Below are 20,132 nucleotides of genomic sequence, written 5' to 3'. Positions count from 1 at the left end.
CTAGATCTGCACCAATTTTTTAAATTACCTGAACATGCTTTCTACGTCCAATATCCATACCTTTTGTTTTCTTGTAAGCTGAGGTCACAGATACAGTGGACCCTCCACATTTGCTGGGGTTAGGGATGTAGGACCCCTATGAATGTGGAAAAAATGCAAATATACAAAACCCACCATTGTTGTTACCTGAAAGAACACTTCTCTAGAAATCTCCAGGTCCTCCAGTGCAACTCTATAATCAACATCTTCCAGAAGTTGATCATCAAATCATGCTGGAGGACCTACAAATGCCTAGCGAAGTGTTTTCTCTAGGGACTTCTCGGTTCTCTTGCACAACTCTATGGTCAACTTCCAAAGGAATTGCGCTGGAAGACTTAGAGATTCCTAGAGAGAACATATTAATCAAAACCATAAAAAATCAAACCTGATCTAGCAATGTAGACCCTTGGTCTACGCAGCAACCATAAAAGAGGCTTGGGCAGAGCTTTCTTCACCTCAAGTGCTGCTCACTTGTTTTGTCAGGGTCAGATGTTTCACACCTGGGTGGAGAGGGAGAGGCATGTTTGCCCAAGTAAGATAGCACAGCTATGGCAGCAGTGGGTGGGGAGGCCAGACAAGAAGGATATGTGTCTCCTGCCAGAGAAAGTCTGGACCATCTATCCCAAGAAAGTACAGACAGAGCTTGGACTAAAACTCCCAGAATCCCACAGCCAACATGGTTGCTGGACATGGTGGCTAGGGGATTGTGGGAGTAGCAGTCTTGGAAAGGAACCTCCCCAAAACTCTGGCACAAGCAATTGACAGCAAAGGAGTTTTGAATAGGGATGGCCAGCTGGTTCAGGAGCATAAGCAACCTGAATCTAGCTCTGCTTAAGGAAGAACAAGAATTTAGTGGGATATCCTCCCTAATACACATTCACATAACTGCAGTCTTCACTAATGAAACCATCTGGCTTTTAGTTTCAGCAAGACTATCTAGATGGTAACAAAACTTTCATACTTTATGTTTCCTTCAATATTTTGAAGTGTTGAAGGAAAAAGCCATAACTGCTACTTACAACTGAAGAAACAGGATGTTTTAGTGTTAGACTGTGAAGGGCCTAAATTCAAATTCCTGCTCAGCCGTGATACTGGTCAAGCCAGACTCTCTCTGTCTCAGAGAAAGGCAGTGGCAAACCTCCTCTGAATACATCTTGCCAAGAAACCCCTATGATAGGTTTGTCTTAGTGTCACTGAAGGCACATGATACAATACATATATTCTCAGTGCTGGGAGGACAGAGCACTTTTTATTTCTTCTTCATTCACTCATTACTGAACAGTTAAGACCCTATAACCAAACTATTCTTTTAAAGGACACAAGCCCTACTTATTAATATGTGTCATTGCCAACAAAACAAAACATTATTTGACCATTCTTCCAGTTAAAATTCATAGTCCTGCATTGGGAACAAGTGCTAATAGGTAAAGTTTGTAAAAAAAAAAAAAAACCCTGAAGGAAAGCCACAAATGTCCCCATGACAACTGCAATGTACATTTGGAAAGATTGCTAATAAATGCTAAAAAGAAAAGGGAAAAACTCTTAACTAACTACAGTACACATTTCTGAAGGCCTTGGAGAATATTCAAACAGATGAGGCAACCATTCAGTATACTGGCTCCACAGTCATGGAGAGGCCAGGCTCACTTCCATTTGGTTCCAGTAACATCCAGTAGCCGATGGGATGGCTGCAAAAAGGAGGGGGAGGCGGAAGAGGATAGATCCGCTTACTGTAGCCGTCTGCAACTGGCAGCAAGCCCAGAGCAGCTCAGCACACAAAGCTTGCACTGAGGTTGAGAGCCAAAGGGGATATGTCTCTCCCCCTCTCCTGTGTAAACCTGTGCAATATTTCCTTTTATGTCTGAAAAGGGGCAGGGTTTGGGGACAGGGCTTTTTTTTTTTTAGCAGGCACCATTAGAAAATGTACAAAATATCCAAAAGAGGCAGTCAGGTTTAAAACATGGGAGGTGTGTTGGGGGGGGGGGGGGAAGGAAATAATTTAGCAAACAGGCAGTTGTAGTGTGAACTTCAACCCCTGCCACTGTGAGATTTGTGAAGATCTCTGTGAAGGTCTACTGCAAACCCTCCTCAGACCAATGGTGACAGTGAAGACTTGTTAAAGATTAGGAACAGCACAGCATCGTTTTTTTCTGAACTACTGGCACAAGAAAGCTTTTCTGATACGCCTGACTGTTTTCTCCACAGTTTCCATATGGGGAATCCCATTGCAAAAATCCCATACTATTTTCTCCTCCTCGTGCTGAATAGGCTCAGCCACTGCCAACCAATATTCACACACATTGGCTCCATCAGCTGCACACTTCCAGCCTGTTCCTCAAACTATTAGCTACCCTAATTTTGTTAGAAGAGAAAGGCTTCCAACTGTCGTTAGGACAGCCATGCAGTGGCAACAGATGGTTTCTTCTTGTTTTGAATCTAAGCATCAGATGTTTAGTGTGTTTTGTAAAAATAAGAAGTGTGACTGTTAAAGCCGATGTGTTAACTACATTGTGGTCTGTGAATATGATGATGACAATGATGACGACGATGATGATATATTCATCCTACTTTTTTCCTAAAAGGGGATAGCTCAAGCGGGTTTGCAAAATTAAAACAGTTAAGATAAAACTCGTATAGGTAACATTATTGCTGCAATATAAGGTCACTAGAGAATTAAGAACAATGACTGTCAGCATGGTATAGTAGTTTTGAGTATTGAACCAGGACTCTAGAAACTTGGGTTCAAATCCCCGCTTAGCTATGGAAACTCCTTGAGTGATAATGGGCAAGTCACATACTCTCAAGTAGGATTCTCTGGAGAAGAAGTAAAAAAACCCAGTTTTAACAACACCAGTCAGCAGAAACACACATTTATTTGGGGGGGGGGGGATAGGAAGGTGCCTTATACTGAGCTAGACCATTGGTGCATCTTGCCCAGGATCTGTCAGCTTGGACTGGCAACAATGGCGTTCCAGCATTTCAGGTAGGATTCTTTCCTGGTTCCCACTGTGGCATCGTATGCTGGTATCCCGTGTGAATAGCAAACAGGCGCAATCTTGCATAGCTTCCAAAATCAGAAGAGATCAGCTGCATTCAGGATGGAACTAGGGTAGCAGAATTTAATCTTGATCATGTGAGTACATGCCAGCCTTTAGCAGCAACTGCATAACAGAAGGAAGAATGAAAGGCAGTTTATACCAGAATCTGTGAGAAGTGCTGTTCATTAGGTAGCCCTTTCCACAAAAGCTGATGACACTACAAATGCTGAAGGGCCAGGCAACAAAGAAAAGCTGCAAGCAAAACCAGCCACTGCCTTTGTCTGCAGTCCCGCTTGATCTACAGAGCTTTCCGACTTACAGCCCCTGGGCCCTAACCCACAAACTTGGCTCTTTACCATTTTCAGCTCTCCCGCTTGGGTAAAAAATATTGTTTGTTCCTGTACAAAGCCAACTGATTTTCCATCTGGGATTTCAGCCAAGAGTCACGACCCAGACATTAACTCCTTCTGAGTTCTCTGCTATGAAGAGTCTGCCAAGATTTGCCTTTCGCAAGCAAACAAAACCATGAGAGCAAACAAAAGCACCAGCCACTGAGAAGGCCCACAGGTCTGACCCAAAATGTTGAAGAGCGCTTGAGAGGAGAAAGAGAGAAAATGGAAGCAGTTACACCAAGAGTGAAAGGAAGGATCCCATCTTCTGAGTACTGATGGGAAAATGGGAGAAGGAAAGTCAATCCCAGGAAGAACTCTATACTCAAAGACCAAAATCCTGTTGGTAAATTATATTGGTGTAACCTCCAGTTACAACAGCGCAAGTACTTTTTCAGGAAGTGTGCAAGGAGGTATCCACTTGTCTCTTTATGTAAAACATTTGCCCTGTATAGCTGGAGAAAAAGGAACAGCTTTTGCACAGGAGAAAGGAAGGCTCTCCTTCTTTCCCAACAGCAAAGTGACAGATCGATGGCATTTGAGTACCTCATTGTTGTTGTTGTTCCTGACTTATGGCAACCCTAAGGCAAGTCCATCATGGGTTTTTCTTGGGAAGATTTGTTCAGAAGTGATTCACCACTGGTTTCTTCTGAGGGTGAGAGAGTGTGACTTGCCCAAGGTCATTCAGGGAGTGGGGCTTCGAACCTTGCTTCCTCAAAGTCTCGGTCCAACATTCAAACCATTAAACCACATAGGCTCCACTAAGGTACATCCTCATGGCCAATCTAAGGCAGGGAGGTGAGGTTGTACAGGGAGCTGTCCAACTACAAGTGTGCAGCCAGGAAAGAAAAAGCAGCTTTCATCCCACCTAGACCACCAGAATAAATACATTAGCAAAGTTTTATGCTCTGTCAATTGGTCAAATGTGATCTCAACAAAGAACTCCACACTATGAGAAACACAGGGCTGCTGCCCGAAACAGCATTTGTAAGAGTGTAAGTTGATCCAGCCAGTGGGTGGCCTTGGGCATATTACACTCTCGGCCTCAGAGGGAGGCAAAAACAAAGCCTCTCTGAACAAATCTCGTGAAGAAAACCCTATGATAGGGTTGCCACAGGTTGGCAACAACTGGAAGGTACATAATAAGAACCTTTCTACCATTTGCTAGTAAGCTAATAGTGCTTGACGGAAATAACTGTGGCTTCAAAAAGTAACAGGACAACTGTACAACCCCCTCCATATCTGCAGGACCAGCAACCACGGTTTCACTTATGCACATCCAGCAAAAAAGGTCTTTCTAGACATCTGGTGATATTCCACCATCATTCTATGGTCAATTTCTGGTGGAAGATCAGCACAGAGTTGTGGTGGAGGCCCTTCAGATTGGTTCTATGGTCAATTTCCACTGGAAATATAAGGTTCGCCATTATCCACAATTTTGGCTTTCCACTATAAGTCTTGGATCATATCCCTCATGGATACAGGTGTCGTATGATAGATGAAATATGGAATTGACTTAGGAATGTACATGTCTAATTTCTGTACAAAACTGAAAAGAAAGCCAAGGAGTGTGTTTGGCAAGCAAGCACTGCTTGCCAGCAATCAGGTTGTGCTTGGCAGCTGGAGTTGGGCACTTTCAGTATTTGGTGCCCAAGGGCCAAGGGAGAGTGCAGCCCCTGGGCAAGTCACTTCACCGTCCACTTCGCTGACAGGGTTATAACAAAGCTCAACTGCCATATTCAGCTCCTGAGAGGAAGGGTGGGTTACAAACATAACAAATAAATAATTTCAGGCTGTCAGTCAATGACAGAAACTTTAGTCAACTAATTTATTGACTATGCATACAGGTAAAACCAGTAGTTTCGAAGCAAGAGCAGAGACAGGCAAAAGGAAGTACTTCTTCACCCAGCATGTTGCTACACTTGTGGAATTCACTGCTACAAAGTGTAGTGATAGCTGCCTACCTGGATAGCTTTAAAGGTAGCTATCCATGTCTTCTAGGCAGGATGGATGTATGACACCTCCAGTATCAGATAAGGTACGAGTGTTGGACCAGGGTTCAAACCCACTGTTTAGCCACAGAATTGTTGATCTTGAGCCAGTCCCACTCCCAGCCTGAGATGAAAGCAATATTGAACCTCCTCTGAACCAATCTTGCTAAGAAAACTCTAGGATAAAAGTCACCATAACTCAGCTCGAAGGCATGTAATACATCAATTTCTGGGGACTGCAAGGTGGAGGGAGGGACTGTGTAGCTGTCCTCATGACCTGCTGGCAGGTATTCCCTGGGCAACTGACAGGCCACTATGTGAACAGAATGCAGGACTAGATAAGCCTTTGGTCTGATCTAACATAGCTGTCCATATTTTTTCACATTTTTAGGCGATGCACATGTACATAAACAACAAACATCATTTTAGAAAATGCATTCTCTCTCTTTCTTGAGAGGGAAAAGGGAATGCTAAGATGGTGGTTGCTTTCTCTAGGATTTGGACTTCTCTTCAAGTGTCATCACAGTATTTTAAACATGCACTTTAAATCTGCTGCTCTGCTAATTCAGGGGAGACTTCTAATTCTGCTTGCCACAACATGGTGCTCCCCTGATGTGTTGGACTACAACCTCCATCATCCTCAACCACTATGAACATGCTCTTAATTGATTAAGAGTCTGATTAGATAATTTATCTATCCACATAAACGCTGCAGGCATCCCACGCCTTTGAGTCAGACAGACCGCAGAATTGCTGTAACAAAACTTTAAAAACAACATTTTAAAAAAACCAAACTCTGAAAGTCACAACTGTTCAACCATTAAGATTAATGGGAGAGCAGGGAGCTTGGGCAAGTTTATAACCTGCCAAGTTCTGGATCTAATCAACAATGAACAGGGCTTTCCAAAACCTTTTTTTTCCCCCAGAAAGAACAAAAACAAAACAGCAAAAACTTTTACAGAGTTGGTTCTGCACAGACTCCACAGCTCCTTGGAGGAGAGCAAGTTGGGAACTGCTTGCTTACACAAGGCATCCCAGGGAAAGCATTAACCGTCATGACCAGACATGACTCAGCTGAGGTTTGGAAGGCAGAAGGCTTCAACTCGCGCCAAGACAGTGAACAAAACCACTGTTATGCGCACCAAAACAGAGAAGACTCTCACACAGCCACCAAGCAGAGGAAGGGACTAATTGGGAGAGTGCGCATTTGGGGGTGTAGGTTTCCATATTCCAAAGCCAGGCTTCAAATTAGGCCTCATTATGCACAAGCAAAACTAGCTGCTTGGTAGCAAATCCTGAAAGCCGTGTTTTGATTCTTGAGGTTGAAAGGGAATGGTATGAATCATGCTTTATCTTAGCTGGTGCTAGAACCTGTGACTAGCAAACCAACTGCAACCTAAAACAATCCTTCTATTCGCCTCAGGCTCCCAATGTTGGAAGGAAGGAGATTGTTGAGTCCTTGAATATGGTTGCTTTTGGCACTACAGCCAATATGCTGTCATCTTCTTCCAATTCACCTCTATCTCATCCTCCCACCTCTTCTGGAAAACCCCCAGGCCCATGTCTTATCCAGTGACATGGCTTTTAGGCCCTGGTATGTCCAAATATCTCCACTGCACTGGAAACATCCTGGAATCACTGAAATGCAACCAATGGATTGGTAGCTCCAAGAAGGTTATAGTGTCTTAACTGAAGGTGTGTCATATTTACTTGGGTTGAGGAACCTTTTTTTTTTAAAATAGGTTGAGACAAGAGACAAAGATGGGAGAAGAGGAACAGCCCATTATAAAAACAAGGTAAAACTGGTTCCCATGTTGTGGGTAGGGATTCAAACAGCAACAGGAATCACATGGCCCTCCAGACATTGTGGGAAGTCCCAACAGCCCTAGCCAACATACGCAATGGTGAAAATGCTGTGAGTTTCAGCCAAACAACATCTGAAGGGCAGCATGACTCCCACTTTGGGGGAGAATAATTTAAATCCTGCTTGTTCGGCAAAGAAAACAGTTATAGCAATTGTGAGAGCCAGACAAGGAAATCCTGGTGCTGCCATGATGCCAGCTAGCCCAGCCCCAAATGCTTCCTAACCAGTTGGACCAGTTTGGACTACCAAATCGCTTTTGCAAAAAGGCCCACTTTCTTCTCTTTCCCTTGCTTAAAGGCTAGGCAAACTACGCGAGCTTAGTCTCAACAGGAAGAAACAAACCATCATCCAAATAACCATCTCTCATTTGACCAAAAAATCATGTCCTTTTACAGACTCTGCGTATCAAAGGTAAGCAATTTCCCCAGCAGGCCAATGCTAGAGACAGCACCTGACAGATAAGCAAACATTCTTGCTTTGGGCAAAGTGCCTGGAGAACAACAAGGACCTGCAGGGTCAGGTGCAGAAGGAGAAAAAGGCATTCACTTTCAGGAAACAGAGCACTAGATCCCTGCAGGAGTAAAAAGAGGTGCTCTAGAACAAGCAGTCACTTACAATCTACTGGATCCAGTACTGCTACCAGGTGCATCTGAGAAAGTAGGCTCAAGTCCATGAAAGCTCATGCTGCCAACTTGTCTCTTTCAGTTAGTCTCAGAGATGCTGCAAGATCTCTTTGCTCACAAACTACTGGCTGTGAAGAGCCTAAAAGAGGTTGGTGTCAGTGACACAATGACAATTTCATGGTGGAAGACATGGGAATAAAAAGAAGAATTTGTCTACAAAAATCAATCCTTAACATACCATGCCAAAGTTGTTGTAATATTATCAGTACATACAGGTAGCTATTTGAATCCTGGTCTCCACAATCTCAGTGCAACACTCAAACCACTATGCCACAATGGCTCTCACTTGACAGCTGGTCATCCCAAAAGGTAAGGAGAAAGATGTATCGTAACGAAATTGGAATGTGGCAGCATGGCATAGTGGTTTGAGTGTTGGACTATGACACCGGAGAATCCCTACTGAGTTATGAAACCCATCGGGTGACCTTTGACAAGTCACATGTTCTCAGCCTCAGGGGGTGGACAAATCTTGCCAAGAAAATCCCATGATAGGTTTGCCTTAGGATTGCCACAAGTTAGAAAAACCTGAAGGCACACAACAGCAAAATTTGAGCAGGAAGTGTTCATATAACAGTCTGGAGTTACAGCAGAGGTCATTTGTCTATAAGGCTTGAAGCCCACTAGCAGACAGATGGATGTATCACCAATGATGGAATCATCATCACCTATCCTTTCTTGCCCTTAGCAGTCTGATTCAGACCCTGTCACCAAAGCAGTCATACAGCAAGTAATGCTGGTGAATTAATGCTTTATTTGTCCAGACCTGCGCAGCATGTGACCCAACTGACCTGCCTTGACACAATCCACCATACCCACAGTGAGTACCTCATGGGACTGTCTTCTTCTACTCCCTGAGGAGGGCTGTACAGGAGGGCTGGAGACTATTAAACAACCTAGAAGGCCACACAGTCTATGTGAGCATTTTGGTTTGGCGGGTCCCAAGCTGTACAGCCTAGTGATTTGTATAATAACTTGACTACAATATGGTGCCATGTATGCACCAGTAACAAAATTCAGCAACTGACACAGCAAAGCATTAATACTGAGGGGAAAAAATCTGTATCTGTCCTCTCCCTCTCTCCCTCCCTCCCTCATATACAACAAGCTATGTTTCAGACTTAAGATTCCTTTTAGGCAGCTGTGGTGCAAAAAAGACATTTCTCAGCTCAGACATGTCAGGATTATCTTGATAACAGGGCCTGACAGGTGTCAAGAAAAACAGGAACCAGAACAATGTGGGCAAGACACACCGCAGATACAAGTGGAAGAAGCAGAAGAAAAGTACATCATTTATGGAGATATCTATGAGAATGCCTGGGTAAAGAAATCAGCCTCTGAAACATCCAAGAAATCTGAGAACTTTAAACTGATGATACTTTTCCAAGGAAGAAAGAGTCTTATTAGCGACTGCCTATAGGGAATTTATAATGTGCTTCTGATAGCTGCATTCGAAAACTCTCCAAGTAAAAACACAGGCTGAACAAAAGAGTAGTATAGGAAAACTCAGCCCCTACTCCTTCATGTACACTGGACAGTGACAGAACCACAAGGAGAGGGAAATCTCTTGGTGTTACTGCAGGTGTCTCAGGGCACAAAGCAGTCTGGATGCACCACTGGTGCATCAGTGGATGCACCACTGGCGAGCCAAGATGAAACTGACTCATGAACTTCTGGATACACTTTGCCTTGGCCAAGAAAGGCAAGCTGAAAACACAATGACTCCTTCCTCCTCTTTCTCCATGTCACCGATCACTCCCATAAAACACAACCCCTCTCTGCCATTACGCTGGAAGAAGCTAGATGGTGTGGGAGTGTGAGCAGAAGGCTTGTCTTATAATAGGAAATGGTGAGAACTCATCTTGAAGACAGGTTGGCTTTTTCCTCAAGACTTAGTGCCACAGCTCATCTTTGCAAGTCAGTTTGCCAGGGACAGCTGACTAGTCCAGATCCTGTTTTGCTCCTTTCTCTCATTCCTGAGTGTCAGAAGAAGAAACACCAAGGCCACAGAAATACTGGCAATTAATACAGTACTAGTGCATTAAGATGTTCAAAGTACTTCAGTATCTAATAAACTGACAACAACCCAGTCAGATATGCAACACCTGCATACAGCTGTGGCAAGGGGATCTCTGAGGTCGAGAGAAGTTTGATTAAAACGTGCATCCTTCCATCTCGGTGTCTTACTGATGCTTTGGACTTCAGCTCCCAGGACTCTCGACTATCTATCATAGCAGTTGAGATTGATGAGAGCTGAAGTCCAAAACACCCAGAAAGCACCAAAGTGGGGAAGGTTGACCTGAACTTCTTGTTGAGTCAGCACTTGAACTGGGACCATTCGGGTCCACAGTACAACTGATATTTACTTTTGGGGACATGACCTGGCTCTCTGGCTTCTTCCACTCTGGTCTATGCTACCCTTACTAATCTTTTACTACTGTCCTTGTTGTTAAGTGCCCTCGAGTCAACCTTGATTCATGGCAAACCTGTAGATGAGACATCTCCAAGAGCCCATGTCCCTCACTGGTCTAATCTACATTTCATTTTTGAGGATGCAGATGTAGTACATATAATTAACATTGCTATCTGCAGGAAGGAAGGCTAGGAAGAGTTTTGTGGACTAATAACTTTTGTACTGTTATTTGCAACCCTTAGAATTTCAGTTTCACAGGTATTCAACAATATTAATTTTCCATCTGTTGTATGTCAGTGTCAAGACCATGCCTGTCTGAGTATTTTTGGTTAGCTACATAGTGTGGCTGACAAGTCATTAATGTATCAAGATGGGTTTTATTTGATGGAAGTTGTAATTTTATTATCACAACATCATGGGTTTTTGCATAAATAAGATTTTACTTTATTGATGTCGTTCTCAAGTTTGCTAACTGAACATATGGGCGATTGCTTCATATTTAGCACAGCAACACAGGAAGCTGCCCTACACTAAGTCCAACAATGGGTTCATCTACCATAGTATTGTATATACCAGCCTTTCTCAAACTTGTTGCTCTGGAGAGAACCCTTGAAATAATGTTCAGGTCTCAAGATGATGATGATGATGATGATGATGATGATGATGATGATGATAGGATCTATTTATATACTGCCCAATCACTGGGAATCCGAGCGGTTTACTTGTACAGTATAAGAGATTTTGTGTACAGCTTAAAAAAGTAATGTTTGTTTGTCTTCAGTCACCATCTCTCAGGCAACCCCTGGCAACCTCTCGCAGAACCCTAGGCTTTCATGGAATCCTGGTTGAGAAACCGTAGTCTGTACTAATCGGTGGACTCCTCCCTGAAACTCCAAAGATCCACTCTCGGCTGGAGGTTTCAGAGACTGAAGGTGGGAACCATTACACACAAAGGATGTGGTCTACTCCCTCCAACTCTGTTTATTTCGAAGGCCCCTAAACATCTACATTGAGCAGTTTCCATCTGCTCTTGGAAGCTAAGCAGAGTCAGCCCTGGTTAGTACTTGGATAGGAGCCAACCAAGGAATACCGGGTGCTGCAGGCTATATTTCAGAGGAAGGAACGGGCAAAACCACCTCTGAGACTTCCTTGCCCAAGAAAACCCTAGGAAATTAATGGGGTCAGCATAAGTTGACAGACAATCTGAAGGCACACATCTGCTATGGGGTTTTGCACTTGCCTTCATACTGACTAACTAATGGTATGTGCAGGATTCTTGTTTTAATAGTTGGCCCCCAAGGAAGAAACTCTGGATTTATTAGGTAAGAAATGATAAACCTGTACCTTAATGATCTTTTCTCCTTTCACTCCTGCATTGGCTATTTTGAAGTAAAATCAAATCAACACAAACCATACAAAAGTCAGGTCAGTTAAAGCTACCTGAAATGACTATGGCCTCCTTCACAGTGTTAAGGGAAGTGTGGAATAAAAAGCTTTTTACAATAACAGATTATGCACATTGTGTTCATCCTCACAAAAAGAATACTATTCTGGCTTTCAGCAAGGCAATGCGGAATCCTTTGGAGAGCTTAGTACCCAATTCTCACACTGAACAAAATGGGCAAAGTATTTTTCACATGGTACTCAGAAATGCCATCAGGCTGAGAGAAGTCTGAACACAAATGCTGCATGCATGCAGCCTAGAATCATGTGATTTGCAAGAGCATTTAAGAACTTGAAAGAGGAACTGAACCTTATTCACATGGATTAAAAAAAAAGAACTTGTACTGAGGGACTTCTAAGGATCTTCTGAACCCATGGAAATGCCAATGTATCTTAGAAGTAAAAAGTCCCAGGACTGGGTGCAGATGAGGAAAATGTTTGCCCTTTGTACCAGTCATTGTAAGAAAATTAGTGTGTGTCACTTGGATACTGCTGTGGCTCTTACAAACAAATTATAGTGCGCTGTCTGCTGGTTTTCTTATCTGTGGGCCTTATTGCTATTATGTGCCTTCAAGCTGACTCTCATTTATGGAAACCTGGACAGTCTGACTGGCCTCAAGCCACCCAGTCGGTTTCCATGGCTGAGAAGAGATTTGAACCCTGGTCTCCCAGAGTCCTAGTCCAAAACTCAAGCCAGTAAACCATACAGTATTGGCTTTTTATTGCCCTTCTACAGAAGTAATGGGGTGTGTGTTACCCACACTAGGCAATAAACACACACACTTTCCCTGATATTCAGCCTTCGGACTTGTTACATCAACAGTCTTTGTGCAGAAGAAGGCTTTCTCACTGTATTTCCAGAGTATAACTGAGGGATCTAACAGAACATGCCCAACAAATTACTGCACAACACACTTCTGCAGGAGTTGTGAAGTGCACATAAAGATATTACATATGCATGAAGACACAGTAGAAATGAGTGAATTTCATCAACAACCTCAAAGAAACCAGGATACAGTCTAAGATAGGGTTCCTCATACAAGGCCACAGACACCAGCTGCTACCACTGGCTTGTGCGGGATCCAAGTGGTTTGTGACAGCACTCAAATCTGTGGCCTCATCTGTTACACCAGGACTTTGAACTAGCACAACAACACATTCCTTTCTCAATGATGTACCCATCACTGCCAGCAGACATGCTTATTGAGGGAGACAAGCGGCTTTTCCTCGTAGACAGGAATGTTCAAGCCTTGCCTGTTTCAAAAATGGGCTTGAAAACCAATTACGTGATAATTTGAAAGAATGAAAATTTATACAGCAAAGAATAAGCCATTTCTCAACTGATGTTATTTCTGACACAATCACAACATTTTCCAAAATGAACTTCCACCTTCTCATGAGCTCATATAACCAAAATATGTTGGTCTTGTAGACGTAGCTAACTGTAGTGGAACTTAACACTGGCGCTATAACTGTATAGTTGGATTCAGATGTAATGATACTTTAAACAGATCCACTGAAGTCATGCAATTGCAACATTAAACTTGTTGATTTCTATGGGTCTATGACTAATGATTCAATTTCAATTCAACACATGTTCTGCAACCACTCGATCCTGGAGTTCTGAAACAAAATACGTGTACACAAGAAAGTCCTTGATATATTCAGTACATTCAAAGCGATCTTCCAAACACCCATGACTTCAAGACAAAAGACTCAATCAAACTGAAAAAAATACATTGCACAAGTTCAAAGCATTGCTAGGCACACCGATTTTATTTTTCTTCTCTGGAGGTTCAGCCCGGCTCCCAGCATGGAAAGTCTCAAAAAATATCATGCATATATTTGCAGACTATATTACCTGAGCTAGTTTAGCAACTGAAAAGAAAAGTCAAGCCTGAGTGTAAGAGGGATTAAGTGTTCCTGCCTCAAGGATGATTACGCGGACCAAAAACACCACCCCTAAAAGCTGATACGAAACACCTAAATGAAAAACAAGCTTTGAAAACTTTTGAACACCATGTTCCTCTTCAACACAGTTCATAGAATCATAGAATAACAGAGTTGGAAGAGACCGCAAGGGCCCTAATCCAGTCCAACCCCATTCTGCCATGCAGGAACTCTCAATCAAAACATCCCCATTGACAGATGGCCAGCCTCTGCTTGAAGACCTTCAAAGAAGGAGACTCCATTACACTTTGTTCCACTGTCGAACAGCCCTTACTGTCAGGAATTTCCTCCTAATGTTGAGATGGAATCTCTTTTCCTGGAGCTTGCATTAATTGCTCCGGGTCCTAGTCTCTGAAGCAGCAGAAAAGAAGCTTGCTCCCTCCTCAATATGACATCCCTTCAAGCATTTAAACAGGGCTATCATATCACTTCTTAACCTTCTCTTCTCCAGGCTAAACATCTCCAGCTCCCTGAGTCGTTCCTCATAGGGCATGGTTTCCAGACCCTTCATCATTTTAGTTGCCCTCCTTTGGACACGCTCCAGTTTCTCAATGTCCTTTTTTAACTGTGGTGCCCAGAACTGGACGCAATATTCCAGGTGGGGCTTGACCAAAACAGAATAGAGTGGCACTATTACTTCCCTTGATCTAGACACTATACTTTTATTGATGCAGCCTAAAATTGTTCACCATACTTCAGAACATAACACTTGCAAAACAGAGAGCATCTACTTTCCCAGGGACTCATGTGATAACTAAGAAATCCCAGAACTAGGTTTGCAGAGCCCATGGAAGTTGTAAATGATTTTGTTTTGTTTAAAAGGGCTTTGGGAGACTCAAGTGGAAATCTCCACTTAGCCATGCTTTGATTATGTGTTCCAGCATGGAAGGAGGCTGGACTTGATGCTGCTTGGGGTCTCTTCCAACTGTATGATTCAATGATATACCAAGCAGAGTCTTCTTTGTTGGGGTACCTATACTGTGCAATATTTTCCAACGGGAGATCCACAAAGTTATCCCATTATAGAACTTACACTGACAATTAAAATACTTCACTGTTCATAAGCGATTTTCTTGCCTATTAATTGGTTGTTTCTTTATTGCCTACACTTATGGCCCCATACAGACAGGCCAAAATAAAGCTGCTTCGGGTCACTTTGGAGGTATGCTGTTTAAATGATGCAAGCATCCTAAGAGTCCAGAAGTTGCGCCAAAGCCATGCTCCAGTCATTAGGACCAGAACGTGGCTTTGGTATGGTTTCCAGCCCCTTAGGACATGTGTGTCATTTAAACAGCATACCTCCAAAGTGACCTGAAGCAGCTTAATTTTGGCCTGTCTGTATGGGGCCTTATGTTTGCTTTGGGTATTAAAAAAACCTCTGTTTATCTAACAGGATCTGGTCACTCTGTGTTTTTATCACTTGATAGCAACATGTGCTAACAGAGTTTAAGAGGATAAGTGACTAAGAAAGTCAAATGCAAATTCAGGTCTCGCACTACAAAGAAAGAACCAAGCCTGTGGAGAAGGTCAGCAGGCCTAAACTAGTGTAATCCAAACCCACAGAAAGGAGAGGCGCCTTCACTGGAGTTGATGCTTGCTTACCATGCCGCCAGGGATCTTTGGGCTCCACGGCACCAGAGACGATGTCCTCGTCAGAAGGAAATGTGACGTGTTTTGCCCCAGGTTTGAGTTTCCCATCTTCAGCCGGCGGAGAACCTTGGCTGGCTTGGTCATCCTCTGGACTGTCTGCACTCGTTCCTTCTAAGCTTAAACAACAGTTCTGAGAAAGGGGATCCGATTTTTCTGGCAAATGGTTGTTCTGCTGAGAAGACCTTTCCCTGTCCCTAAGGCATTCTTGGACAGTCGCAATGGACTCTGCCACCGAAGGAGGGTTACTACAAGGCCCCTCGCGCACCAGTGGCTCTTTCTGCAGCGGGTGGCTCAAAGTCTCCTTCAACAGCTCTTGCGCTCCGTCGCAGCTCACAGTCTCTTTCAAATCTGCTTTCGATGAACATTTCGTACAACAGTCCGCCGTCTCGCTGCCCAGAGGAATCCTCAGGGTGGCAGGGCTGTGCTGGGAGGGAAGGCTGTTTGCATTTTTAGGATGTCCCAAAGAGTCTGAAGCATCTGGAAGCTGCATGTCAGCTTGGCCACTGTCCCCTCGGGAGGCAGCCCAGGACTCAGAGCCCTGCAGCGTGGCCTCCTCTTTCTTTTGCACAGGAGGAGGTGGCAGTAACAACAAGAGACGGTCCCCCTCAGCGGCTTTCCCTTGTTGTTGTTGTTGTTGCACAGGAGTAACCTGCACACACTCCATGGCTAGGCGAGTAGGGTTGGTGTCTGTCAGGGGTGCAGCTCCTTCTTCCCTTCTCATGCGCCCTCCAGAGACATCACTTAGGGGTTGGACACACCCCTCACTCCAGTCCTTCTATGGCTCCCCTCACCTGGAAAGAAAAGGCTTCCCAAGGTCCCAGGCCTGTCCTCCCCCAGCAAAAATGAAAGGAGAACAGGCTCTTGGTGGTCCAATGAAGGTTCCTGTATGGACCATGAAGGAAGAAGGATGGAGGCAGCGGAAGGAAGGGCCACTGAAGAAAGGAAGAACAGACACTTCTGTTTGGAGTTGGAGGAAAGATATGGCTAGGTGAGCGAAACAGAGGACTGAGGGGACTTCCAATGGGGTCAGTTCCTCAGTTTGGAGAATAAGGAGTGCTCCAAGGGCAGATGAAGGAATCAAAGCATAAGATAGAAAGTATAAAGGAAGGTTTATGGGCAGGGAAGTAAAAAGGGGGGTTATAGCTGCTTATAGGAAAGGGGGGGGATAAAAACCTCCTTTTAAAAGCCGGAACCGTCTTGATGAGAAGCAGCCCAGTTTGGACAAGAGGAGATCATGGTCCAGGGACCATTTTAAAAAGCAACGGCCGGCAGAGGAAGGGAATAAAAATGTACTGGAGACAACACTTGTGTGTGTGAGAGAGAGAGAAGGGGAAAGAAACACCTCCGCTGGTCCCTTTTCAAGGCTGGATGCACACATCTGAGTTGACAGGGAGGGAAATGGGGTGGAAGTAATACCTGCAAGGCAGGTGGGGCTGGCTCTTGGCCAGGAAAGATGGGTCGGAGGAGAGGGACAAACCCATAAGCACTCCCTGTTTGTGTGTTTGGAGGGAAGGAAGGGATAGAGGGATGGAAGCAGGTGGGCAAAACGAAGTTGTTATGAAATGAAGGGTCTTCTCTGTGGGAGGAAAGGGGGCAACGGGAAGGAATGGTTAAATGGATGCTCCCATTGATGTGAAAGGGAACTAGGAACCCTTTCTTTGGAGGTGGAAGGCAGCTGGAAGACGATTTGGAGACGGAAAGGGCTGCTAGAAGGGAATCAGGAACCCTTATTTTGGAGGTGTCAGAAAAGAGAGACAAAACGCAATTTGGGGATGGAAAGGGCAGTTAAGAGGAGAATAGGGAACCCTTTTTTGGGAGGGGAAGGGGGCATGAAAGGCGATCTGGGGCTGGAGAGGCCAGGCAGAGGGAACGAGGGACCTTCTTCCCTGAGGCGCCACAGAAGGGAAGGAAGGGAAGCCAAGGGAAGGGAGGGAAGGACTGTGAGAGGGAAGCCGGTTCTCGGGAGGGAGGGAAGGAAGGGCCGCAGTCTCGGGCAGCAGCCGTTGAGGGACGAGGCCCGTCTCCAGCCAAGGTCCCTTCAGACGGAGCCGAAGGAAGAGAACGAAGCCGCCGCCTCTCCTCCTCCTTTTCCTTCTTCCTCGCCGTCTTCTTCTTCTTTCGCCTCAGAGTGCGCCAGCGGCCTTGCGATCCGCGTCGGCACTTTCCTCAGCGCTGCCGCCGCTGGCGCCTCCGCTACGGACCCCGCCTCTTTAATTCCCTCGGAGTCCTTTCCGCTTCGGTGAATAAACACCCGCCCCTCGCGGTCCCCCGCCAAGGCGGTCACGTGGCCCCGCTGGATTGGCGAATCTGCGGATGGAGGAGACAGACTAGATGGCTCTCTCCTCCTCCTCCGCTCTAGCCCTCCCTCTCGCTTCCATCCAAGGGTTTTTTCTCTCTCTGCCTCTCTACGCACACTTCTTGTTTCAGTTCCGCACTTTCGACACCTCTGGGAGAAAGAACGCAGTAAAAAAAATCAGTTGCCGGCTCACAACCAGAGCGAAGGACTTAGGAGTGGGAAACATAGGGTTTTTTAAGGGGAAACGAAGAAATAAATAAATTCTTAGTATACTTTTTGGTATCGAATGTGCCGATTGGAAGAAGGTGCTACAGGAACGCAGGAGAGCCGCCTGAGCCTGACGTAAGACTCACGCGGTTCCCTTTCATCCCTCTCCGACGAGGAGGGGGAGCGATCCGTCTGCGCATGCGTTGCCTCCGCTTCAGGGCTGAGTGGGTGGTCATAGAGTATCAATTCCTAGAGAGGACAATAAAAATACCAACGAGACGCAGGCTTTGCTTCCGGGTTGGAAGGACCGCCATTTTGTTTGCGCACATGGAAGCCCCGGCTTTTGACCCGAAGGGTGCGGAGGTTGCCATGGCGACCGGAGTTGGCTCCAGCAGCTAGGCCTCCGCAGATTCAAGGCAAAACATTCATGGACGACGACGAGGAGGGGAAAGAAAAAAGGGTATTGTGTCTTCTTTTTGCATCAACCACTTTAAAGTCCCCGTGGAATCCTGGGATTTGTAGTTCGGGGAGGCACCACTGGCCCTAAAACTATAAATCCTAGGGTTCCATGGGAGCGAGAGGAAACTTCCATGACAGAGAAGGCAAATGCTGTTGTTTCTAAGGGAGGAGGCAAAGGCTGGAGGAATAAGCCAGGTTTGGCACCATTTTTCAGCATCCTGGCTGAAGGCTGTGGAATTCTGGGAGTTGTAGTTTATGGTGGGGCTCTTCTGCTCCTTTTGTGTCAGTCTCTCCCTTTCTCATCCTAACACTTGATAGCGAATACCTGGTGGCCTTTACCAGCAAAGGCAGTTATAAATGACATTACAACCACAACAATTGTTTTGTGTGGGTTTTTTGGGGTGTCATGCGGCCACGTTCTAGAAGAGTTTGCTTCTGACGTTTCGCCGGCATCAAAGAACATGGCCGCATGACACCCCGAAAAACCCACACAAAACTATGTATACCAGCCATTAAAGCCTTCGACTTCGCAAACCACAACAACACATCGCAGTGTGCTCTCCTGCGCCTGATGCATCCTGTTTCATAGGGTCACTAAAGGCACATTCGCCTAAATCTGAAAGCACCGAATCCCTTCCAGTCTTGGAAGCCGACCTGGTTAGTATTGCCCCGTTTCCCCCAAAACAAGACATACCCGTGAAATAAGCCGTAGCGGGGTTTCTAAGCGTCCGCGCCATATAAGACATGCCCTGAAAGAAACTCCTTCCTCGGAGTGTAGTGGAGTCTCCTTCCTTGGAGGCCTTTAAACAGAGGCTGGATGGACATCGGTCAGTGGGGATGCTTTGATTGGGATTTCCTGCATGGCAGGATGGGGTTGGACTGGATCAGGGCCCTTTTCGGGGTCTCTTCCAACTCTAGGATTCTATGAAAATAAGCCATAGCGATGAAAACTTAATATAAGGCATTGTCTTATTTTCCAGGAAGGGAGGCTGCCAAGGAATAGCAAGTGCTGTAGGCTATATTCAGAGGCAGGACTGGATCACAAACCGCCTCTGAGCCTTTCTTGTCTAAGAGAAAACCTTGGCATTCAAGGGGTCACCATAAGCAGACAGGCAACTTTGTGGCGCATATTTTCACTTTACATGACCAAGTAAGTACATTTTGCCATAGAAATGGAGCACAGCATTCAGGAAATAGAGCAGAAGGCAACCCTGGGGTCTTCCATGACTATAATTTTCAAGAGAAAAGGGAATGATAAAGAGCTGTCTGCAGGTGTGTTCCTCCCATGTGTGGATATTACAGAAGGAAGGGCGAAGTTGTTTTAAATAACCTTTGAAGCAAAGCCAGGGAAAGTGCAGCCCTCCAGTTGTCAGTGGGGAGTCTATGGCCTGTTACAGACTGCCAAAATAAAGCTGCTTTGGGTCTCTTTGGAGGTATGCTATTTAAATGATGCATGCATCCTAAGAATCCGGAAGCTGCACCAAAGCTGCCCTCCAGTGCTTAGGAATGGAGTGTGGCTTTGGCGCAACCTCCGGACTCTTAGGACCCATGCATCATTTAAACAGCATACCTCTAAAGAGACCTGAAGCAGCTTTATTTTGGCAGTCTGTAACAGGCCTATATCTACTTAACCAGTATAGACATTGCACTATATAAATAAAGTATAATAATAATAATAATAATAATAATAATAATAATAATAATAATAATAAT

General features: G+C 44.9%; 2 protein-coding genes across 3 annotated transcripts in view; one reads left to right on the top strand and one right to left on the bottom strand.

The window, feature by feature from the left end:
- LOC121917605 (protein phosphatase 1 regulatory subunit 37-like) overlaps positions 1–17,651 on the bottom strand; it is a 41,665-nt gene extending 24,014 nt beyond the window's left edge. Inside the window, exon 1 of the mRNA XM_042443697.1 lies at positions 15,410–17,651. Within this exon, the coding sequence (XP_042299631.1) occupies positions 15,410–16,178 (769 nt within the window). The 5' untranslated portion in view covers positions 16,179–17,651. The remainder of the gene's footprint in view (positions 1–15,409) is intronic.
- A 596-nt stretch (positions 17,652–18,247) lies between these two features.
- Positions 18,248–20,132, top strand: part of LOC121917609 (gem-associated protein 7-like) — an 11,772-nt gene continuing 9,887 nt past the window's right edge. The window contains exons 1-2 of one of the 2 annotated variants that reach the window (XM_042443707.1): positions 18,253–18,420; positions 19,400–19,569. Coding sequence is in view for 1 of the 2 variants with exons in the window: in XM_042443706.1 (XP_042299640.1) it covers positions 18,388–18,420 (33 nt within the window). In the remaining variant the exon portion in view is untranslated. Of the gene's footprint in view, positions 18,421–19,399; positions 19,570–20,132 lie in introns of both variants that reach the window. The other variant, XM_042443706.1, reaches the window with a different exon arrangement.

Source organism: Sceloporus undulatus, unplaced genomic scaffold (genome assembly GCF_019175285.1).
Source record: "Sceloporus undulatus isolate JIND9_A2432 ecotype Alabama unplaced genomic scaffold, SceUnd_v1.1 scaffold_24, whole genome shotgun sequence".
Taxonomy (NCBI): Eukaryota; Metazoa; Chordata; class Lepidosauria; order Squamata; family Phrynosomatidae; genus Sceloporus; species Sceloporus undulatus.
This window is presented reverse-complemented; position numbering and strand designations above follow the sequence as displayed.